The 24,296-nt window shown below is 46.3% G+C and overlaps 1 protein-coding gene across 8 annotated transcripts; it reads right to left on the bottom strand.

Annotated features, from left to right (window-relative positions):
• Window positions 1–248: 248 nt before the first annotated feature.
• Window positions 249–23,237, bottom strand: Pan2 (poly(A) specific ribonuclease subunit PAN2). Of its 8 annotated transcripts, none has more exons than XM_070043257.1 (26): window positions 23,107–23,237; window positions 22,057–22,453; window positions 18,690–18,859; window positions 18,170–18,290; window positions 17,936–18,013; window positions 15,723–15,990; window positions 13,885–14,227; window positions 13,348–13,444; window positions 11,443–11,562; window positions 10,884–11,003; window positions 10,513–10,641; window positions 10,207–10,406; window positions 9,960–10,093; window positions 9,701–9,807; window positions 9,403–9,501; window positions 8,905–8,975; window positions 8,656–8,797; window positions 8,213–8,356; window positions 8,018–8,077; window positions 5,910–6,000; window positions 2,687–2,844; window positions 2,447–2,590; window positions 2,150–2,329; window positions 1,941–2,034; window positions 1,433–1,630; window positions 249–858 (listed from the first exon to the last, which is right to left on the bottom strand). In XM_070043257.1, the coding sequence occupies exons 2-26, from the start codon at window positions 22,336–22,338 to the stop codon at window positions 824–826; spliced, it is 3,585 nt and encodes a 1,194-aa protein (XP_069899358.1). In that variant the 5' UTR covers window positions 22,339–22,453; window positions 23,107–23,237; the 3' UTR covers window positions 249–823. The 8 variants fall into 8 exon arrangements, with proteins under 8 accessions (XP_069899358.1, XP_069899348.1, XP_069899320.1 ...); XM_070043247.1 differs by having other exon boundaries at window positions 8,650–8,797; window positions 23,107–23,230; XM_070043219.1 differs by having other exon boundaries at window positions 8,650–8,797; window positions 9,948–10,093; window positions 23,107–23,230.
• Between the last annotated feature and the right edge of the window lie 1,059 nt (window positions 23,238–24,296).

Consider the following 24,296-nt stretch of genomic DNA (forward strand, 5'->3'; position numbering starts at 1 on the left):
TTAACTAGGAAACCATACTGTAAAGTCTTCAAACAACCTGTGACCGTAGGCTTCTAGGCAACTACAGCAAAGACCTAACCTTGTCCAGGACAAAAACAATTATATGCCATCTGTATTTTTGGACTCCAAAACTTTGCTTTACCTTCATTTCTAAATAAGGATCTGAACCCCACTCTAGTGTTTTCATTGTTATGTAAAGCAAAAACAGAAGAGGACTAAAGTGAGATGTCACACCAGTAGTTCTCTAATGAGATAGACAAAATATTTTTATTTTACAAAACATGCGGTTTTAAACAAAATTTTAAAAATAACACAAAATTCAAGATGATGGAAGACAGATGCTTGCTTCTCAGCACTCAAAATGAATGAATGCAAGGTTCTTCCAGGATGCAAAGTCTCCTTTGGCAATGATGTTGGCAACACAGTTTGCTTGGGCCACCAAGATTCTCCATGCTGGTCCTTACAGGTATCATTCCTCAAGCAGTGGAAGCCTTGAGCTCAGTCTGGAACACCTGTTATATTCTGTCACTGCCAGGAATTCAGTCTCTAGCCAGCTAGGAACTCAAGAGTTTTGGGTTCTAGGAACTCCTAAATATTAAGAACCCAGGATATTTATGCTAGGCTCTGATTCTGGCCCACTATCCAAGATAAAGATAAGAGGATAAGAAGGAATCTGACTTCTAGAATCCTTGCAACAATTTTGCTGCATTCCAGTTCTAGTAATAGCACCATCTCTAGACCCTGATGATTGTAGGTCCAATTCTGGAAGTAGACAGGGTGAAGCCAACTTTGGGGCCACAGAACACTGAATGGAAAGCACATGTCAGAGTGCCAGAACTGAGGAGAAGACAGCTGCATCTGTGAAAGACAAAAATCAAGAGCATGACGCCAGAGAAGAGAAAAAAAGTATTTGAAATACATCTTATGAAAGAAAAAATGCAAGAGAAACAAGGGCATAGCATGGCCGTTTCCCAAACATTATTCCCAAACATTATTTTTTGTGCCGGTCCTAGGCTTGAACTCAGGGCCTGGGCATGTCCTTGAACTTCCTTTGCTCAAAGCTAGACACAACTCCACTTCTGGCTTTTTTGGTAGTTAATTGGAGATCAGAATCCCAAGGGCTTTCCTGCTCTGGCTAATTTCGAACCATGATCCTCAGATCTCAGCCTTCTGATTAGCTAAGATTACAGGTGGAAGCCACTTGCACCTGGCCCCCAAACATTTCAGAATTAGGCAAGAAGAGGTTTAGGATGAATAGTTTCGATAATATTCATTGTTAAGAGGATTAAGCAATTTGTAATTGTTAAATTTTGTTTTACAAACATAAGTTGGGGTAGTACTGTTAGAATCAACATTATTGTAGTGCGTACAATCTATATATTCAGTTAAAACCTACCCAGATCCGTTTTCCCTGTCCCATCCCAAGCCTTACTCTTGGGACTTGTCTGGCTCTCAGGTTCAGGTACTTTCCAGTCCATCTTTCGGCCCTTCTCATAAAGACTCTTGAGCACTTTGTGGAAAGATTCAGGTTCAGTGCCATTCTTGCTTAGCTCCAGATACTTTCGGTAGAGTTGAAGGGCTGTGCGGGCATCTTCAATACTGTCATGGGTCTCCCCTTGAATCTTCAGGTCTAGTAAAAGTGGAAGTGGAATAGTTTCTACCTAACAAAAGGTGGTAGGAACATGTTTCCTACTCTGAGCCTGATTATCAGAAAATAATAAACATGTCTGCCCTTAAGTTCAACACCTTCCCTAAGGCAAAGGGATATTAAAGCTAATTAAAACCATTAATAAGTCCCACTAACTCAGGATCCTCCTTAGTCACCCTTTCTTCTCTAATAACAATCAGGGTCTATGTAGCCCAGGCTAATCTTGAACTGGAGATGGCCTTGCCTCAGCAGAACACAGCACCACAGGAGCCTACAAAGTGGAGCAACTCACCCAGAAAGTACCAAGCAAGGAACCGCAGGGAAATCATTCGTTTTCGTGGCATGTGGAATAGGTAGACAGTGTCAAGGACTTGGTCCTTGGGCACCTGGAGGAATAAAAGAGTAGATAACTTAAAGTAAAGGATCTATAATTTCCCATTCTCTAAAAATACAGTATGTTCCCTGAGGGGTCCACTCTCAAAAGTGATGAAAAGTTCAAACCATAAGGTTGATGACTCGGAAGTCCTTCTGTAGGCCATGACCCACAAATTTGACTCCAATATCAATGAGAAAACGAAGCTTTAAATAGGTAGACTTGAGAGTTGTGAGGTGCTTGGAGGAAATTTTGGCATCAAGGTCTCCTGGCTTTATCCCAGAGTACTGAGTCAAGTAGTCCACCACCTAGGAGTAAAGGACAAATCATGCAGGATGTTAGGTGATCTCCCACCATGTTCCCTGGATTACCAGGAGCATTCTATGTACCAAGTCTTGTCCCATACCACCTCCACATCTTAATACCTGCTCCTGGGTGGAGATGTAATCATCAATGAAGGGGATACCCTCGTTGGGTCCTTGGCCCCGAACACAGGTGATTCTAGCTACTGACATCTGGCTTGGTTTAATGGTAGATTTGGTACCATCGCTACGTAGTTCTGCTTCTTCCTGACAAGAATTAATAAGGACATCAGAGAAATGTTTACAGTTCCTAGTAACCTTATCATTCTGTTCTAATGTTCCATTTTTTCAGTCATAGGTTACCTCATTAAGAGTGACAAACTCAGCATCAAGGCCCACCAGATCTCCAACCTGTGGCATCTCATTCAGCATCAGTGGAATAAAGGTAGTGTGCGTTTTCCGCTGCTTCCGTGCCAGTGAGGCTTCAGCCATAAGCACACTAGCCTCAATAGGGTTCTTGACTGTAAGAAAGAATGCAGAGGACAGAGGGCTGGGAACAGCAAAGTGACTAGGAGAGAGAAACCTAGGATGGCTGATCAGAGATCTGAATCTATATGTGAACCCTCAATAATCAAAATACATGAGTAAAAAGATTGTCTAACTGGGCACCTAATGGTGGTAAAGTTGGCTCATGTCTATAATCCTAGCTACTCGGGAGGCTGAGATCTGAGGACTGTAGTTCAAAGCCAGCCCAGGCAAGAAAGTCTGTAAGAGGGGCTGGGAAGGTGGCTCAGTGGTAGAGCGCTTGCCTTGCATGCATGAGGCCCTGGGTTCGATTCCTCAGCACCACATAAGCAAAAAAAAAAAGCCGGAAGTGGCGCTGTGGCTCAAGTGGTAGAGTGCTAGCCTTGAGCTGAAGAGCTGAGGGACAGCGCCCAGGCCCAGAGTTCAGGCCCACGACTAGACCCAAAAAAATTAAAAAAAAAAAAAAGGAAGTCTGTAAGACTCTTATCTCCAATTAAATCACAGAAAAATCCAGAACTGGAGCTGTAGCTCAGTGGTAGAGTGCTAGCCTTAAGCAAAAGTAATTCACGGACAGTGCCCAGGCCCAGAGTTCAAGTCCCATGACCAGCAAAAAACAAAAAGATTCTGTCTGCTTGATAAACTACCTACCCAGGTAGACAAAGCAGATCAAATCAGAAAATATTCAAAAAATATGTCAAGAAAAATTTAGAGATGACAGAAAAGAAACAGAGCTTCACTTTAGATCTTAGCTTAGAAAACCCAGAAAAAAGCTGGGCGCTGGTGGCTCACACCTGTAATCCTTACTACTCAGGAGGCTGAGATCTGAGGATCGCGGTTCAAAGCCAGCCCTGGCAGGCAAGTCCATGAGACTGTTATCTCCAGTAAACCACCAGAAAACCAGAAGTGGCGCTGTGGCTCAAGTGGTAGAGGGCTCGCCTTGAGCTGAAGAGCACAGAGACAGCGCCCAGAGATCAAGCCCCACACAACCAAAAAAAAAGAAAAGAAAAAGATGAAGGTGGCTCAGTGGTAGAATGCTTGCCTTGAATGCATGAGGCCCTGGGTTTGATTCTTCAGCACCACATAAGCAGAAAAAGCCGGAAGTGGCACTGTGGCTCAAGTGGTAGAGAGCTAACTTTGAACTGAAGAGCTGAGGGACAATGCGCAGGCCCAGAGTTCAAGCCCACAACCGACTAAAATAAATAAATAAATAAATAAATAAATAAATAAAATAATAAAATAAAGGAGCTGAGCGGGGGAGAAAAAAAAGATTTAAAAAAAAGAAAAGAAAAAGAAAACTCAGAAAAAGAGGGAAGAGGTAACAATGTTAAAAAAGAAGTATACTCTTTACCTGTCTTATGTAACTGTGACCACGGTGTACCTTATCTTTATGATAACAAAAAAAAAAAGGAAATAAAGGGGCTGGGAAGATGGCTCAGTGGTAGAGTGCTTGCCTTGCATGCATGAGGCCCTGGGTTTGATTCCTCAGCACCACATAAGCAAAAAGCCGGAAGTGGCACTGTGGTTCATAGTGGTAGAGCGCTAGCTTTGAGCTGAAGAGCTGAGGGACAGCACCCAGGCCCAGAGTTCAAGCCCTACAACTGGACCCCCCACCCCCCCCCAAAAAAAAAAGGAAAAAAAAACTTAGAAAAATAAAGTTACAGGGGCTGGGAAGGTGGCTCAGTGGTAGAGTGTTTGCCTTGCATGCATGAGGCCCTGGGTTTGATTCCTCAGCACCACATAAGCAGAAAAAGCCAGAAGTGGCACTGTGGCTCAAGTGGCAGAGGTGCTAGCCTTGAGCTGAAGAGCTGAGGGACAGCGCCCAGGCCCAGAGTTCAGGCCCCATGACCAAAAAAAAAAAAAAACAACAAAAGAAAAGAAAAATAAAGTTACAGAAAACGTATGTTTTTGTTTTTGTTTTTGTTTTTGTTTGTCGGTCGTGGGGCTTGAACTCTGGGCCTGGGCGCTGTCCCTCAGCTCTTCAGCTCAAGGCGAGCGCTCTACCACTTGAGCCACAGCGCCACTTCCAAAATGTATGGTTTTTAAGGAACCAAATGGGGAACTTACATAAGGAGCTCATCTACAAGAGAAAGCATCCTTGGGGATAAAAATGGGCACTGTTGGGCTGGGAATGTAGCTTAGTGGTAGAGTGTTTACCTAGCATGCATAAAGACCTGGGTTCAATTCCTTAGTACCACATAAACAGAAAAAGCTGGAAGTGGCACTGTGGCTCAAGTGAGCAAAAAAGCTCAGTGACAGTGCCTAGACTCTGAGTTCAAGCCCCAGGACTTGCCAAAAAAAAAAAAAAAAAAAAAAGAGGCACTGTTGGTTTATACCAGTAATCCTAACTAACTAGTAGGCTTGAGATCTGAAATTGCAAGTGTGAAGCCTGCCTGGACAAATAAATCCAAGACTCTTATCTCCAGTTGACCAGTAGAAGCCAGAAGTAGAGGTATGATTCAAGTAGCAGAACAACAGCCTAGAGCAAAAAAGCCAAGACAGAGCAAGAGACCCTGAGTTCAAGCTCCAGGACTGGGACACACATGCACAAAAAAAAAAAAAAAAAACTACTGGGTACTAGTGGTTCACACCTGTAATCTTAGCTACTCAGTACTTAGGAGGCTGAGATTGGAGGATCATGGTTTGAATCCAGCCCAGGCAAGAAAATTTGTGAGACTCATCTCCAATTAATCACCAAATACCCAGAAGCAGAGTTGTGGCACAAATTGTAGAGTGCTAGCCTTGAGGAAAAAAGAAAAGAAAAGAAAAAAGCTCAGGGACAGCAGCACCCAGGTCCTAAGTTCAATTCTTAGACCACAAAAAAAAAGACCGATTAGACTAAAAAAAAAAAAAAAAATCTAAGTCATATTGACCAAACCTCCTCTACTTCCCTATTCCATCCTTAGGGTTTCCAGCTTCAAAATGTAAGGTCTGATAAGCAGGGTATATATAGTATCCCTGGCAATATTAACACGAGTAAGCATTCTTGAACATTATTTCCCAGATGTCTTCCTGAAGTCCACTTTAAACTATCCACACTGTCTAATTTAACTGCTACACTTACTGTTGAGGTTGTATCTAGAATTGAGATTTCTTTTGACATAATAAAGGATAGCTGGTACTTTCCAATTCATGTCAAACTGCACAGCTTCATGCTAGAGAAGGAAACAAAAAAACAAAAAACAGGGTTGAAGGTATAAACCAATGATGAACAAAGCCAGCATGAATAAAGCCTTGAATTCAATCCCCAGCATTGCAAGAAAAAAGGAAAAAATGGGGGGAGAGGGCAGGGAAGACGGCTCAGTGGTAGAGTGCTTGCCTCGAATGCATGAGACCCTGGGTTCGATTCCTCACATGAGCAGAAAAAGCCGGAAGTGGCACTCTGGCCCAAGTGGTAGTGCTCTAGCCTTGAGCTGAAGAGCTGAGAGACAGCGCCCAGGTCCAGAGATCAGGCCCCATGACCAACCAAAAAACAAAAACAAAAACAAAAAAACAAAAAAAACGGGAGGGGGGGGAAAGCCATTTATTTTTTATTTTTGCCAGTCCTGGGGCTTGAACTCAGGGCCTAAGCACTGTCCCTGAGCTTCATTTACTCAAGGTTAGTACTTAACCACTAGAGCCACAGAACCACTTCAGGGTTGTTTTTGTTTTTGGTTGGTTGTGGGGCTTGAACTCTGGGCCTGGGTACTGTCCCTCAGCTCTTCAGCTCAAGGCAAGCACTCTACCACTTAGCCACAGTGCCACTTCCAGTGTTCTGGTGGTTAATTGGATATGAGTCTCACAGACTTGCTGGGTGCTGGTGGCTCACACCTGTAATCCTAGCTACTCAGGAGGCTGAGATCTAAGGATCGAAGTTCAAAGCCAGCCCGGGCAGGAAAGTCCATGACAAAAAAAAAGTCTCACAGGCTGGGAAGGTGGCTCAGTGGTAGAGCGCTTGCCTTGCATGCCTGAGGCCCTGGGTTCGATTCCTCAGCACCACATAATCAAAAAAGAAAAAAGCCGGAAGTGGCGCTGTGGCTCAAGTGGTGGAGCACTAGCCTTGAGCTGAAGAGCTGAGGGACAGTGCCCACGCTCAGAGTTCAGGCCCCACGACTGGACCCAAAAACAAAACAAAAAAAAAAAAACCGAAAACCAAAAAAAAGTCTCACAGACTTTCCTGCTTGGGCTGATTTAAACCTGGATCTTCAAATCTCTGCCTCCTGAGCAGCTAGGATTACAGTGTGAAGCCACCAATGCCCGGTGGCTTTTTCTTTTTATGTGGTACTGAGGAATGGAACCCAGGGTTTCATGTATGCTAGGCAAGCACTCTACTAAGCCACATTCCCAGCCCAAGAAAAACCTTTTTTTTGGTCAGTCATGGGGCCTGAACTCCAGGCAGGGGTGCTGTCCCTCAGCTCTTCAGTGTAAGGCAAGCACGCTACCACTTGAGCCACAGTGCCACTTCTGGCTTTCTCTGCTTATGGGGTGCTGAGGAAACGAACCCAGGGCCTCATACATGTGAGGCAAGCACTCTACCACTGAGCCACCTTGCCAGCCCACCATTTTGATTATGTATTTTGGGGGGGGGTGCCAGTTCTGGGGCTTGAACTCAGGGCCTGGGCACTGTCCCTGAGCTTCTTTTTACCCAAGGCTAGCACTCTACCACTTGAGCCACAGGGCCACTTCTGTCTTTTTCTGTTTATGTGGTACTGAGGAATTAAACCCAGGACTTCATGCATGCTAGACAAGTCCACCTGCTAGACTAGTCCATATTCCCAGCCCCAGCATTATCATTTTTTTTTTATGTCAGTTGTGGGGCTTGAAGTTCAGGCCTGGGCGCTGTCCCTCAGCTCTTCAGCTCAAGGTGAGGGTTCTACCACTTGAGCCACAGCACCATTTCTGGTTTTCTTGTGGTTAACTGGAGATAAGAGTCTCATGGACTTTCCTGCCCAGGCTGGCTTTGAGCTGTGATCCTCAGATCTCAGCCTCCTGAGTAGCTAGGATTATAGGTGTGAACCACTGGTGCCCAGCCCAAGTATTACTTTTAATTCTGCTGAATCTTTATATTCCCAAGATCAATCTCTCCCTGTTGAATAATCGTGGCATTTGACAGGGCTGCTAAGCATCCTCCGTGAGGATGATGATGCTGGCAAAAGGGAAGATGAAAAGGGGATGGAACATGTTATAACTCACCTTATCAATAGGTTCAATAAGGAAGTCATTGAAGAGATACCACTGCTGGTGAGTAACGCCCTGTACAGATACAGAGAAAGACTGATACCAAAGAAGAAAGACTGATGCTGGACCACTCTGCTAGGGACTCTAAGATAGACTTAGGACTCCACCGTGGCCATCCACAGGACCCGTGCCCTGGAGCACCTCACTTACCTCCTTGCGCTGGTGGTAGGTCTCTCCAACTTTGATGTGAGCCACCAGGCTGCCCCCTGTGCGTGAGTCCAGGATGTGTACCACAGTAGCCATCAGGTCATACACATAGACACCATGCTCCTCCTCTGCCCTGGCTGGGCCCCACTGTGAGGGGGGTACCCAGGCTGCTAAGCTAAGTTTAAGGATGGGGAAGCATAGGGGATGGGGATCGAGGGCAGGGAGTAGGGGATACAAGGGTAGGGAGCTGGGGCACGTTATCTCCATCTTAACCCATCTATGACTCCCAACACTAGAAAAAAATCCCATAACTGATAAAATACTAGGCCTTGTCCCCTTCCTTCTTCCTCTACTAAGTTCCACCTTCCCCCTGTCCCACTTCACCTTCTACCCTAACTTCTCTCCTTTATTCCCTCTCTTCTTCCCAGTGTTTCAATAACCTGCACCTCATCCCCATCAGTCCAATTGCACACATCCAGCCCTTTGTTCTTGGTCATCTTCATGCGAATGGAAAAAGGAAGCCAGACGTTCTTCAATTCCTCAATGGAAGGACACAACAGCAACCCCTCTGGACTCCCTAGTTCTTTCCTATGGGGACAAAAGGATTGGAAGTGTGTTCTGAAGCCATCTAGCCAGTGAACAGAGGCACCACTTGGTAGGTTCAGTCCTTTCCCAATTTCCAGGACAATACTTACCGATCTGCCAAAGCAAATTCCTTGTTTTTGATTTCCCCGCCATGCTTCTTTATGGCCATCTTAAAGGCAACCTGAACACAAAAGGAAAAAAGTCTGTTTCCAAAAGAACATAATCATATTTAGAAGAAGAGGGAGGAAAAGAAAAAGTACTACTCAAAAACCCTGCTTCTGGGGGCATGGCTCAAAAGGTAGAATGCTTGCCTAATAAGCTCAAGGCCCTGAGTTCAAACTCCCAGCACAGGCACCAAAACCAAAAACAAATAAACAAAAAAACATGGCTTCTAAGCTGTGTGCTGGTAGTTCACTCATATAAACCCCTATTTGCAGGGCTGAGGACTGGAGGATTAAGGTTCAATACCAGCTCAGGTAGAAAAGTCCAAGACTTCAACAACCAGCAAACACCCAGACTGGAGGCATGGCTCAAATAGTAGGATGCCAGCCACAAGTAGAAAAGCTGAGCAAGAGCATGAGGCCCTGAGTTCAAGCACTGGTCCTTACCTCAGCCTGTATCCTCCAGAAATCCGCCTCTTTTGAGCTGTTCACCTCACAATTAATGACAAGAATATCTGGCAGATGGCGGATGTTGCGGGTCTGAATCTGAGTGAATAAAACAAACAAGGGAGTCTACAGGGGAAAAAAACCTGGACAGCATCAGTAAATCCTAGATCTGAAGCCTCAAACTTGGGATTCCTTCCTGCTCTCCATAGATCCTTAGATAACAGTGCTAATGCAGCCACCCCCAGATGACTAAATCTCTAACATGGCAAGACACTAGTCCAATGCAACAACCACTCACCGTGGGCTGATATTTCTCACAGTTATCACACCAGGCCTGTGTATTCTGCTCCAGGCACATGCTTCGCTTTAGTACCTGAGCAAAGTCAAAGTTCTTCCCAGTTTTATCTGAGGGCAAATTGGATACTTCACTCCAGGTTTTCCTTTCTACCCACAGTTAGTCCCCTTTATCCCCACCCCCTCAAATACTCCTCTGGGATGAGACAAGACATCTGGAGGAGCCTTCCCAACCCAGCTGCAGGGTATACCACAGTTGCTACCCTCAGGGTAGGAGAGTGTGAAGAGTAGGGTGGATGAGGCTCGCACGGTCTCACTGCCGCAGCGGCAGAGGCTGCAGTTCTCCACCTCACAACTGAACAGCTGCCCAATGATAGAGTCCCCCGATGAACAAAAGCTGCTAAGAGTGACGAAGGCAATATATACACACCAAGAAAGTTAGAAGATCCATTAAGTCCCAGGAGAGCCTGTCCTGCACGGTGGCTTTATGATCCCTGTCTAATTCCATACCTGCCTCCAGCACCTCGATAAGCCTGGGGTACTTCCAGCTCCTGCATGTCCTGATGCAGCTGAGTAAGAATAAAGCGGTTCCACCTCTGAATGAGCCTGGCCAGATTGCCCTTGCCTGATGCCTCATCTGAATCAGCCAGGATTAGACCAAGGGCTGAGGCCTCAGGAATGGTGCGGAATGCTCGAAGAAAATTACTCCCCTGGAAAAGAGGTTATTTTCTCTTTTGTGGCTATTTGCGTAGCAGTGATTGCTGTCCATCTCCCTTCCTCTTCCATTTCAAGAGTCCCCCATCTCCAGACACTGACCTGGCAAGGGTCACCACGAGAGAGGTCCAACATATGGAAAAGGAAGCCTAGCTCACATGCCAAACAGAACTCCTTCTGGCAAAGGTGGTTCTGGATGAGACAGCGAACAGGCTCCAGAAAATACAGCACCTAGAAGGAAAAGCAGAACTGGTATAGGAAACAGGGAATGGAGAAGAGATGGGAGGATACAAAGCAGAACTCCACTGAAGCAGTAGAGCTCACAGAGGAAGCTTAGAGGTAAGAAGCATGGTAGAGGAAGCCAAGGTACACCAGGTTTGGTTAAGGAGCCTATAAGAGCAGAGTAGGGGCTGAAGACAACAAAGAAGAAAGGTAGTAGGGATATTCAAGTCCTAGGAATACCCAGTGCTTACCTGGATCATGCAATTACAGTAGGCATTGGGGATGTGGGGCTCTAATCCAGCAAAAAGGGTCTTATTGTAGTGTTTGAAGTCAAAGTCCTCCAGCCCTAGCTTGGAATATTTGATGGTTACCTGAGGTAGAAACAGTCTGAGCAAGACAAGGATATCTTTATTTATTTATTTATTTTTGTGCCAGTCCTGGGGCTTGAACTCACGGCCTGAGCACTGTCCCTGAGCTGCTTTTGCTCAAGGCTAGCTCTCTACCACTTAAGCCACAGCACTACTTCTGGCTGTTTTTGTTTATTTGGTATGGAGGAATCGAACCCAGGGCTTTGTACATAATAGGCAAGCAATCTACCACTAAGGCACCTTCCCAGCCCCAAGACAATGCTATCTTCAGAGGCCCTCAAATCTTCCCAGTCACCACGGCCTCTCCAAGAACCTCCCTCCTGGGTCCAGAGTGGTAGGTGAAGGCTTCTTGACTAAGTCCTTCAAACCCTTCTATGATGATACCCTCCCAGGGCATGTTTCCCTACATCACCCAAGGCCCCTGCTTGATGCCCCCCAGCACCTTGCGGTATTTCTTAGAAACCATATGGAGATGTGGCTCCTCTTCCCGCCCTATTGGTGATTCAGTGACTTGACTAAAGCTGTCAAATTCGCTGTCGGACTCCTTTAGTCGGTAAGGAATCTAGGATTGAAGAAAAAAAAAGAGGTAACTGAGGAACATCTTAATCATCTTTGGCTTCCTCCTGCCTTTTTTTCTTCTTTTTTTGTGCCAGTATTGGGTCTTGAACTCTGGGCCTCATACTCACTTAGCTTTTTACACTTATGCTCTACCACTTAAGCCAGGCCTTTAGTCTAGCATTTTGCTGATTAATTGGTGATAGACTTTTCTGTCCAGGTTGCTTTTGAATCTTGATCCTCCTCTACATACATCTCAGCCCTATGAGTAGATAGGATTATAGACATGACTTTCCCTTACTTTTATCCCAACATTAAAATAGCTACCCTCAAGTGGTAGAGCGCTTGCCTTGAGCTGAAGAGCTGAGGGACAGTGCCCAGGCCCAGAGTTCAAGCCCCACGACCGACAAAAAAAAAAAAAAAAAAAAAAAAAAAAAATAGCTACCAATTCATGAACCTTCTATTTCTGGTGTTCCGTGTATTCATGTATTTCTCTTTCTTCTCCCTCACCCTTTCTTCCTTCTTTATTTTCACAGGATTCTGCTATAAGTCCCAGACTAGCTCCCAATTCATTATGTAGCCCAGGCAGGCCTCAAATTTGCAATCTTCCTGCCTCAGCTTTTCTAGGACATGAATTACAGAGTTGTGTCACCACATTCAGCTTTCTGTTTTTATCTCAACTGCCATCTTTAAATTCCACCACTGCTGGACAACAGTGATAGACAGCTCCCTGGTCTCCAAGCTGCCAAACTGACTCTCCCAGAATGTGGCAAGATACAACTCCTCCCACTACCCACAGGTGTCCAAGGCCCTTTCTAACCTTAACCTCTCACTGCTTCTCAAAAAAAAAAAAACTGATGCTTTAGACCAGCAGGTACACTCTTAGTCCCCTGCAACATGCCTTTTTTTGTTGTTGTTTGTTGGGGGGCTTGAACTCTGGGCTTGGACACTGTCCCTCAGCTCTTCAGCCCAAGGCTAGAACTCTTCCACTTAAGCCACAGCATCACTACCAGTTTTCTGATGTTTAATTGAAGATAAGACTCTCACGTACTTTCCAGGCTGGCTTTGAACTGAGATCCTCAGATATCAGGCTCCTGAGTAGCTAGGATTACAGGTGTAAGCCACCAGCGCCTGCCCTTGAGACCTTTATTAACACTCCTCATCTTGAATATACTTTTCCATAACCATCAACTTACTCTAACCCCACCTTTCCAATTCAATATCCAATGGCTATTTCATTTTGCCATTCCCAAAACTCTAGCCTAGATTAACACTTCCCCTCTGAACAGCTCTAGCACAAGAATTGATTATACCATGCCTTTGGCATTTAATGACAGAGCAGACATAATTTCAGGTGTGGCTAATATCTTACCTTCAACCAAACGCTAAATTTCTTTTCTTTTTTTTTTTTGGGGTCCGGTCGTGGGGCCTGAACTCTGGGCCTGGGCGCTGTCCCTCAGCTCTTCAGCTCAAGGCTAGCACTCTACCACTTGAGCCACAGCGCCACTTCTAGCTTTTTTCTTTTTGCTTATGTGGTGCTGAGGAATCGAACCCAGGGCCTCAGGCATGCAAGGCAAGCGCTCTACCAGTGAGCCACCTTCCCAGCCCCCAAACGCTAAATTAATTTCTTAAGGGCAAGAACCTTATCTTCTATGTCTTTGAACCCTTCCTAACAACATAGTTCTCAATTCAGCAGGCTCCCAGAAGCCCTACTATCTCAAAACCAAAGACTAGTAAAGGAGGATAGAGGTAAGGGGCTGAATGAGGCCAGCCCTCTGTGCTGTAAACATACCTGATTGCGCAGCCTGGTGCGGGGATTAGGAGCATAGCCAATGAAGCCTACTTTCTTCATGGTGCGTAGAATCTCTGCATCCACAGGTGGCGCTCGCCTACAATCCAGTATAGCTTTAGGGATTGAAGATACCAGAATCCATGCATCCCCCAACCCCCAAGAGTCCAGAAGAAAAGAAAATAGTAAAGATACACAAAAATCCGGATAGTGGCAGGATAATAACAGGACTAGCAGGCCCTTTCCTCCTCTCCCTTTTTTTTTTGGTTGGTCATGGGGCTTAAACTCTGGGCTTGGGCGCTGTCCCTGCGCTCTTCAGCTCAAGGCAAGTGCTCTACAGTGCTCTACTGCTTGAGTCACAGAGCCATTCCAGTTTTCTAGTGGTTTATTGGAGATAAGAGTCTCACAGACTTTCCTGCCCGGGCTGGCTTTGAACTGAGATCCTCAGATCTCAGCCTCCTGAGTAGCTAGGATTACAGGCATGCACCACTGGTGCCCAGCTTCCTCCTCCCTTTCTTTGACCCAAAAGTGATATACAACCTGGGAGCTGGAATGGAGTTGGCAGCAGGCCAATCAGAGAGAAGTGTGTCACTGGTGAGTGGAACAGGAATGAGGGAAAGAGGCAGCAGGTCCTGGCTCCAGTCCAGAGGAGGCAGTGAGTCCACGAGGCAGGGCAATGCAAACTCAGTCTCACGGGAGTAGGGGTTGAAGGAAGGCTCAGGGGAATCAGTCCAGAGGTGCACACAGCCCTCAGAATCCCCAAAGGCCAGGGCCTGCTTGCTGGCTGACACATCAAATGTCATCAGCAGAGGTCCTACAGGATTCACATGGAAGATGTCTGCTGGGTTAGCCAGGCCTGTGGGTTCACAAAACTGGCATTGCCCTAGGAGAGAGCAAAGAAGAAACCCACTAAACCCTGGAGAGTGAAGGAAGACAACTTTTTTTTTTTTTTTTTTTTTTTTGGGTCCGGTCATGGGGCCTGAACTCTGGGCCTGGGTGCTGTCCTTCAGCTCTTCAGCTCAAGGCTAGCACTCTACCACTTGAGCCACAGCGCCACTTCTGGCTTTTTTCTTTTTGCTTATGTGGTGCTGAGGAATCGAACCCAGGGCCTCAGGCATGCAAGGCAAGTGCTCTACCACTGAGTCACCTTCCAGCCCAGGGAAACAACTTTTTATGTATTTTCTATCCTCTTCTAACACTGAGGCAAGATGGACTCCAAATCCATGCCTAGATGTAGATTCCATCTGATACTTTCCATAAACCACAGGATACTTTCCTATCCAGAAAAGAGCAGTCCTCAAGTTTGCCTATTCCATTTTAATTTAATTTTTTTTTGGTCAGTCTTGGGCTTGAACTCAGCGGGTAGGCCCTGTTGCTGAGCCTCTTTGCACTCATTTTCTGAGTAGTTTATTGGAGATAAGAGTCTTATGGACTTTCTGCTTGGGTTAGCTTTGAACCACAATTCTGAAATCTCATCCTCCTGAGTAGCTAGGATTACAGGTGTGAGCCACTGGTGCCAGGCTTGCCTATTCTATTTTCATCTTTTTTTGTGTTCCTCCCACACAGAAAAGATAAAAGCTCTCCTTTCTAACCAGGCTAAGTGATACCTTGGGACCTGAATGAAGGGTTACTTCCTTCCCCAATAACAAGGGAGCATTCTTTTTTTTTTTTTTTTTTTTTTTTGGTCCGGTCTTGGGGCCTGAACTCTGGGCCTGGGCGCTGTCCCTCAGCTCTTCAGCTCAAGGCTAGCACTCTACCACTTGAGCCACAGCGCCACTTCTGGCTTTTTTCTTTTTGCTTATGTGGTGCTGAGGAATCGAACCCAGGGTCTCATGCATGCAAGGCAAGCGCTCTACCACTGAGCCACCTTCCCAGCCCCTCTTTTTTTTTTTTTTTTTTGTCAGCGGTGGGACCTTCAGAGTTCACTTTGGGCCTGGGCACTGTCCTTCAGCTCTTGAGCTCAAAGAGAGCGCTCTACCACGTGAGCCACAGCACCACTTCCAGACTTTTCTGATTATGTGGTGCTAAGGAATGGAACCTAGGGCCTCATGCATGTGAGGCAAGCACTCTACCACTGAGCCACCTTCTCAGCCTGTCCCCCTTTTTGTTTTGTTGGTCATAGGGCCTGAACTCTGGGCCTGGGTGCTGTCCCTCAGCTCTTCAGCTCAAGGCTAGGGCTCTACCACTTGAGCCACAGCGCCACTTCTGGCTTTTTTCTTTTTGTTTATGTGGTGCTGAGGAATTGAACCCAGGGAGGGCCTCATGTATGCAAGGCAAGCGCTCTACCTCTGAGCCACCTTCCCAGCCCCATAGGGAACATCCTTTTTGGTGCCTTGTTTCCCTTTGCTTACTGACCTCCCCTATTTAATCTTTCATACCTGACTGGGAGATGATAGCAAGACGAGAAGTGTACGTAGGAATGAACCGCAAGAAGGCAGGATCCACATGTACTTGAAGTGGTGTGATGGCACGCATCATGCGCAAATCATACACTTTGAGGAAACGGTCACAGGCCAGGCCAGTGAGCCGGCTGGAAAAGCCACAGGCAGCTAGCAGGTTGCCATGTACATCAAAATCTGACAGACTCCCAGAGAAGGCATCAAATTCATGCTCCACCTTAAAACTACGGAGATCTCTCAGGGAAACCTAAAGAAGAGAGAACTCTTATTACCCGCCAACACGGTAAGCAAGAAGAGATCCTGATACCTATCTAATCTTGAGAAATCCCTACCAAAAAACAAAACAAACAAACAAAAACAAAACTAAAGTTCTAGGGGTTAAAAAAGTGGCTTAGTGCCTAGCATGCATGAAGCCCTGGGTTCTATTCCTCAGTACATAAACAGAAAAAGCCAGAAGTAGCACTGTGGCTCAAGTAATAGAGCACTATCCTTGAGCACAGAGAGGCTCGGGGACAGAGCCAAGGCCCAGAGCTCAAGACCCAGGACTGGCAAAAAGAAAAACAAACAACAACCAAAAAAACCAAAAACACTAAGGTTAGAATATAGACAGTTGGAAGAAAAAAGGCAAGAAGAGAAGCCAAGAGCTGGACTGACCACTAAAAGAACTCATTATACTTTTGCCAGGAAGGCACCTACTTGTAGAAAACACCAGGAAGCCAGGTGCTGGTGGCTCATGCCTAGCTATTCAGGAGGCTGAGGCCTGAGCATCATGGTTCAAAGCCAGCCCAGGCAGGAAAATCCATGAGACTCTTTTTTTTTTTTTTTTTTGTCGGTCGTGGGGCTTGAGCTCTGGGCCTGGGCGCTGTCCCTCAGCTCTTCAGCTCAAGGCGAGCGCTCTACCACTTGAGCTACAGCGCCACTTCCGGTTTTCTGGTGGTTTATTGGAGATAGGAGTCTCACGGTCTCTCCTGCCCGGGCTGGCTTTGAACCGCGATCCTCAGATCTCAGCCTCCTGAGTAGCTAGGATTACAGGCGTGAGCCACCGGCGCCCGGCTTCCATGAGACTCTTATCTCCAATAAAACCAGCAGAAAACTGGAAATGGCAATATGGCTCAAGTGGCAGAGCGCTCACCTTGAGCTGAAGAGCACAGGGGCAGCACCCAAGCCCAGAGTTCAAGCCCCATGACCAATAAAAAAAAAAAAAGAAAGAAAACACCAGGATGGTGCTGGGAAGGTGACTCAGTGGTAGAGTGCTTGCCTCGCATGCATGAGGCCTTGGGTTCAATTCCTCAGCACCACATAAGCAGAAAAAGCCGGAAGTGGCACTATGGCTCAAGTGGTAGGGTGCTAGCCTTGAGCTGAAGAGCTGAGGGACAGCACCCAGGCCCAGAGTTCAGACCCCACCACCAACAACAGAAAGAAAGAAAGAAAGAAAGAAAGAAAGAAAGAAAGAAAGAAAGAAAGAAAGAAAGAAAGAAAGAAAGAAAGAAAGAAAGAAAGAAAGAAAGAAAGAAAGAAAGAAAGAGAAAGAAAGAAAGAAAGGAAGAAAGAGAAGAAAGAAAGAGAAGAAAGAGAAGAAAGAAAGAGAGAGGAGGGGAGGGAGGGAGGGAGGGAGGAGAGGAAGGAAGGAAGGAAGGAAGGAAGGAAGGAAGGAAGGAAGGAAGGAAGGAACGCACGCACCACGATTCAAGAAAATCTCATAGTATAGCATAATGACCAAGAAGTAGATCTAGGGCTAGGAATGTGGCTTAGTGGTAAAGTGCTTGCCTAGCATGTATGAAGCCCTGGATTCAATTCTTCAGCACCACATAAACAGAAAAAGCTGGAAATGGCACTGTGGCTCAAGTGGTAGAGCAAAAGAAGCTTGAACAAAAGAATCTCAGAGACAGTGCCCAGGTCCTGAGTTCAAGCCCTAGGACCGGCAAGTAATAATCATCATCATCATCATCATCATCATCATCATGGAAGGAAGGAAGAAAGGAAGGAAGGAAGGAAGGAAGGAAGAAAGAAAGAAAGAAAGAAAGAAAGAAAGAAAGAAAGAAAGAAAGAAAGAAAGAAAGAAAGAAAGAAAGAAAGAAAGAAAGAGAAAAGTATATCTAGTCCTCTCATCTCAGTCCAACCAGGGAAAGCAGACCTCACCAGATATCTAGTAAAACAGCCTATAAAGGAGAGGAAAAATGGAACTTGGTCACCTTGCCAGATGTATGGCCACAAAAGAAGAACCGATTTGTCTGTCTCATGATGGTGACTCCGGGTATCTCAACTGCATACTAGAGAGGGAAGCAAAATAAATCAGTGAGATGCATGATCTTTCCCACAGACCAAAGGAATAGAGTGGTCCTACTCACATCTCAGGCCAACCACAGCCCCCATTCCACCCCTTAGGCTCTGCATGGGTCATTCTAGTGTCCAAGCCAGGCTTGTACCTTTTGAGTCTCCTGGACAGTGTTCAGATCAATCTCCAATACATGGTTCTGAAGCCCTCCAACAAGTAAAGTACTGCTGTCAGTCAGCAGCAGACTGTGCATATCCTCACTTTCATCCAGCCTGTGTGAGACAGGGTAGACTGACAAACCAGGGTTTCACCAGCTCCCTATCTTTTATATATATATATATATATATATATATATATATATATATATATATTTTTTTTTTTTTTTTTTTTTTTTTTTTTTTTTTTCCGGTCATGAGGCCTGAACTCTGGGCCTGGGCACTGTCCCTCAGCTCTTCAGCTCAAGGCTAGTGCTCTACCTCTTGAGCCATAGCGTCGCTTCCGGCTTTTTTCTTTTTGCTTATGTGGTGCTGAGGAATTGAACCCAGGGCCTCAGGCATGCAAGGCAAGCGCTCTACCACTGAGCCACCTTCCCAGCCCCAAGCTCCCTATCTTTTAGTCTTCTTACACTATGAATTTCCCTCTTGCCCGTCCAGAACCGAAAAGCCACTTACAAGTAATCAAATATAATAAGACCTCCCCGGGCCATATACTTGAGGTTGTTCTTGGTGAGAAAAAGGATACCATTCTCTAGGCTCTGGATCTGCCGAATGTCATCACTGCCATTGACCTGAAAGGATGAGTAGCGCTCCAGGGCAGGCCCAAAAAATGACGTGGCATGGCCCTTCAGGGGACAAAGAAAACAGATAACCATGAATGGAAGGGTAGGGCCTTCCCACATACAGATTAGAGACTCAACAGTGCTCAGCTTTTCTCCCTTCTTACCTTCCTCCCTGGCTAACAACAAGAGAGGCATAAAGCACGGGGCGAGTCACTCTTAGTGATAAAGATAATGGTCACCTTGGTGGATTATAATGGACTGGGGTGCGGCTCATATGGTAGAGGGCTTGTTTAGCAAACTCCAAGCCCTGAGTTCAATCTTTTTTTTTTTTTTTTTAAACCTGTCCTGGAGCTTGAAGTCAGGGCCTGGCACTGTCCTTGAGCTTCTTTTTGCTCAAGCTAAGCATTCTACCACTTGAGCCACAGTGCCACTTCTGGCTTTTCTTCTGTTTATGTGGTACTGAGGAATCAAAGTCAGGGCTTCATGCATGCTAGGCAAGCACTCTACCAGTAAGCCACATTCCCAGCTTTTTTTTTTTTTGCTGGTCCTGGAGTGCTTGTTTAGCAAACTCCATGCCCTGAGTTCAATCGTTAAAAAAAAAACCTGTCCTGGAGCTTGAAGTCAAAACCTGGGCACTGTCCTTGAGCTTCTTTTGTTGAAGGCTAGTTCTCTACCACTTGAGACACAGTACCACTTCCAGTTTTTTCTGTGATTTAATTGGAGATAAGAGTCTCACAAGCTGCGAGTTGGTGGCTCACGCCTGTAATCCTAGATACTCAGGGGGCTGAGATCTGAGGATCATAGTTCAAAGCCAGCCCGGGCAGGAAAATCCCTGAGATGCCTATCTACAATTAACCACCAGAAAATAGTGGTGCTGTGGCTTAAGTGGTAGAGCACTCACCTTGAGCTAAAGAGCTCAGGGACAGTGCCCAGGCCTAATTCAAGCCCCATGACCGACCAAAAAAAACAAGTCTCATACTTTTTTTCTGCCTGGGATGGCTTTGAATTGTGATCCTCACATCTCAGCCTCCTGAATAGCCAGGATTACAGGTGTGAAGCATCAGCACCCAGTGTATACTGCCGTGTATTAATGTACCACAAAGTACTTTTGCTTAATGCACAGCAAGTATTTTTATTTAATACATTACAAAGTGCTTTTGTGAACTCTACCCTATTTAATCCTTACAATGACCCTGCTGAAATAGGTAATGCTTCAGTTGATTAGAAATGAGTTTCTTCAGAAGGCCAGGGAATGGTCTGATCCTGCACTGACCAGCTGTCTTTCTTACATTCCACAGTCCTCCTCTCTATTTCTCTTTCTCCCTCTCTCATTTAAACTTTTGTTTTGTTGGTCATGGGGCTTGAACTCTGGGCTTGGGTGCTGTCCCTGCGCTCTTCAGCTCAAAGGGAGCACTCTACTGCTTGAGCCACAGCGCCACTTCTGGTTTTCTAGTGGTTTATTGGAGCTAAGAGTCACATGGACTTTCCTGCCCGGGCTGGCTTTGAACTGCAATCCTCAGATCTCAGCCTCCTGAGTAGCTAGGATTACAGGCGTGAGCCACCGACACCCAGCTTAAACGTTTGTTTTTTGTTTTGTTTTGTTTTGTTTTTATTCACAAGAAGATCAAGGTTCAAAATAAGACCTGGCAGAAAAATCCAAGAGGCTCTTATCTCCAATTAACTGGCAAAATGTTAGAATTGGAGATACAGCTCAAGTGGTAGAGCCCCACCCGTGATCAAGAGCATGAAGCCCTGAGTTCAAACCCTAGTACTGGCACACAATTACCATAAATAGCTCCTCTGACAGACTAAAATCAGCCAGGGAAGTCAAAATAGTTCCATGTAAGATACACAGATATATGCAGATAAAAATATGGAAGACCAGCCGGGCGCTGGTGGCTCACGCCTGTAATCCTAGCTACTCAGGAGGCTGAGATCTGAGGATCGAGGTTCAAAGCCAGCCCGGGCAGGAGAGACCGTGAGACTCCTATCTCCAATAAACCACCAGAAAACCGGAAGTGGCGCTGTAGCTCAAGTGGTAGAGCACTCGCCTTGAGCTGAAGAGCTGAGGGACAGCGCCCAGGCCCAGAGTTCAAGCCCCACGACCGACAAAAAAAAAAAAAATAAAAAAAAAAAAATGGAAGACCAAGGAGGGGCACTAGAGAATGGATTTGGATGACTACAGACTGATGGATATATTACTCAAAATATGAAATGGGCTGGGTACTGGTGGCTTATCCCTTAATCCTAGTTACTCAGGAGGATGAGATCTGAGGATCAAGGTTCTAAGCCAGCCCTGGCAAGAAGGTTCCTGGGACTTTTTTTTTTGGTCAGTCGTGGGACTTGAACTCCGGGGCTTGGGCGCTATCCCTCAGCTCTTCAGCTCAAGGTGAGCACTGTACCGCTTGAGCCACAGTGCCACTTCTGGTTTTCTAGTGGTTTATTGGAGATAAGAGTCTCATAGACTTTCCTGCCCAGGCTGGCTTTGAACTGTAATCCTCAGATCTCAGCCTCCTGAGTAGCTAGGATTACAGGCGTGAGCCACTGGCGCCCAGCTTTCCGGGGATTCTTTTTTTTTTTTTGGGTCCGGTAGTGGGGCCTGGGCGCTGTCCCTCAGCTCTTCAGCTCAAGGCTAGCGCTCTACCACTTGAGCCACAGAGTCACCTCCGGTCTTTTTTGCTTATGTGGTGCTGAGGAATCAAACCCAGGGCCTCAGGCATGCAAGGCAAGCACTCTACCACCAAGCACTCTACCACTGAGCCATCTTCCCAGCCCCTTTCCGGGGATTCTTATCTCTAACCCCCAGAAAACTGGAAGTAGAGCTATGGCTTAAAGTGGTAGAACACTAGCCTTGAGCAAAAGAGCTCAGGGACAGCACCAAGGCCCAAAATTCAAGCCCCACAACTCAAACACACACACACCATGGGATGGAGTCAAGTATAGTGGCACTGGCCTGTAATCTCAGCACTCAGGAAGCTGAGGGAGGTGAATAACAAGTTGAGGCCAATCTAGGCTGGATAGCAAAGCCCAGTCTCAAAAAGAAACAACAAAACATGGGCAAACTATGGCAAAAGTGAATAGTTTATGAAAACAAATACCTATATAACTCATCCCTGGATCCTTTAGCAGGATCTTGTTGGCTTAACTTAAAGAGACTCAGCTAATTCCATCAATTCAACAGCAATTGAGCTGGCCATGGGCAGAGAGCAGATAAAGACTTCCAAGCTGTTTTAGTCCTCATAAAGAGGTAAATTTCTTACCCCATGGCTCCCCACCCACAGCATCTCTTCGTGCAAATCAAAGTGGGAGACAGACACAGGCACACCCACTTCAGCCACAACGCTGTGCAATTCAGAGTAGACACCTTCCATTATGTGCACGGATTCCTGAACAGGAAGAGCCTCCAAGGCTACTCCCTCTGGGTCCAGCTCCACATTCTGTAGCAGATTTGGGTTTAGGTGGGCATCCAAGACAGGGTCTAGGGCAGAATGCATGGCTGGGGCAAATTCTGCCAGTCCAGGGTCCAGACTCTCAAAGTTCATGATGATGATGGCAGCTGATTAATGTGTGTCACACCCTCCCTTGCCACAGTTCATGTAGACGTCTGACCAAGCCTCAGCAGGGTATCACGGGTGGGCCCAGAAAGGATATTGTTGCCTGCAAAGGGAAAGAGGTAGAACTCAGTCAGGAGCTGGCCCTCCTGGTATTTAGTGTCTTATAGGTTACATGGGTAAAATAGACAATGAAGCAGTCAGCAGAATGAGACTGCCGGGCAGTCTCAGAGAATGGAAGAGGTGGGGGGGATGGGGGGGAGGATAAGGGATGGAGACTAGAGTAGATGGGAGACCGGGCGCCCCTTACTCTTCTTCCTCTAGACCCTCCATGCTCCCTGCCACCCGAGCAACTAACCTAATCTTTGACTTCCCTTTCTCCTGCTCACGTGCCTGGTTCATCTCTGAACCACCCGAGAAGAGAGCAGATAGGGTGAAGAAAGGAGTTGGTATTTAGGTAGAGATTAAAGGTGCTTGCTTCCTAGTATGGGAGGAGGGGACTTGGCTGTGAGAACAAGTCCGTCCTCCAAGTTAGGACTCTGGGGTTGGGGAAGCGGGTAATAGGAATGGTCAGTCCCCCACCATGGGGAGGGGGCAACAGGGAAGGTGGTGGGAGCGACGAGTTACCCAGAATTCTCTGGGCTAACCAGAAAAAAAAATTGGTTACCCAGAATCCTTCCCCGGAGGACGAGAAGAGGGAGGGATAAGGGCAAGGGTCAGATGTGTTTCTGGGATGCTTACAGGGGAATGGGTCATTACCAAGATTTCTCCATGGCGGATATTTTGTAGCGCGTGGAATTAAAACGAGTAGGGAGAGAGCAAGCGCCGTCCGCTCCGCGGGAAATTCCAGTTTCCCCAGTTCTCCCCCGCGCCTCTACCTCAACCTAGCCTACGGCAGGAGGGACGTCGAACTGGCAGTCGTCGCTTCCAATCAGCAAGAGCTTGGGAAGAGTCTGAGCCAATCAGAAGGAGCCAAGAACCGATAGCCCCGGAAGAAGGGGTGTGACGGAAAAGCTGGGCCAAAACAGGGCTACGGGACCCCAGTGGGGACAAGTGGAATCAAACGCGGGCTTGTTTGGGTGGTGTGGAAAGCAATGTTTTGGCTTTTGACCTTTCTTGAACAAAATTAACCCTGGACTTAGAAACAGAACTTTCGGGTTCTCGGTAATTTCAGAAACTAGATTAAAAGGCTCCCAAGATTATTAAAAAAAAAAAAAAAGGACAGAATCGTTTGCTGGGTATTCCCATCTTGTCCCAGTCCACTCCCTCTCCAGGGCGGTGCTCCTATGAGCCACTCCATCACCTCTGACCCCCAAGCCCCCGAAACTCACTGGCATTTCCTATGATTTCTAGATAGAGGAGAGAAAAAGGAAGCAGGGAGTCTGACTCCTGACTCGGTCCCCAAAGGCCACTTTTTCTACAATTTTTAAAGGCACCTGGAATTCCCAACTGTGGTTGTTACCTCTGTGTCTTCCCCTACCCCAATGGAACAAGACTCCTGGACTGTCAATGTCCAGCTCACGAACCTGGACATTATCCCTCAGAGGGATTTGAGCACAGTCAATTGAACTATTTAAGACAAACAGTTACTCGAAGGGTTCCTTGGGCCCCAAGGATGAGCTTGAATTGCTTTAGAATGGATCGAAATAAATGTAGTTGAGCACTTGAACTGTCATTGCTGCTTCTAAAAGGCTCTTATAAAGGAACTCCAAAAGAAATTCCTTATTGAGGATACAATACTAAAGTGTTTCTCTGGGCTGGGGATGTTGATGAGTAATAGAGCATTGGTTGTATGCAAGAGGTCTTTGTTTCGATAGACAGCATGCAAAGGGGAGAGGGGATCTCCCAAAAAAGGCTGGTATACAGACTTTCATAAAACAACTCAAGAATCAGGTGCTGGTGGCTCACAAAGGTAATAGTAGCTACTCAGGAGGCTGAGATCTGAGGAT

The sequence above is a fragment of the Dipodomys merriami genome, unplaced genomic scaffold, assembly GCF_024711535.1.
Source record: "Dipodomys merriami isolate MVZ:Mamm:240054 unplaced genomic scaffold, mDipMer1.0.p SCAF_10, whole genome shotgun sequence".
Classification (NCBI taxonomy): Eukaryota; Metazoa; Chordata; class Mammalia; order Rodentia; family Heteromyidae; genus Dipodomys; species Dipodomys merriami.

What these genes read in the sequence shown, in the direction of transcription:
- Pan2 (XM_070043190.1), bottom strand. Translation starts at nt 22,338, where the DNA reads ATGAACTTTGAGAGTCTGGACCCTGGACTGGCAGAATTTGCCCCAGCC. An exon ending in AACTCCATTCCAGCTCCCAG is followed by an intron (nt 13,445 to 13,884) that starts GTTGTATATCAC and finishes ACTGGATTGTAG; the next exon opens with GCGAGCGCCACCTGTGGATG. An exon ending in GAATTTGCTTTGGCAGATCG is followed by an intron (nt 8,798 to 8,904) that starts GTAAGTATTGTC and finishes TTGTCCCCATAG; the next exon opens with GAAAGAACTAGGGAGTCCAG.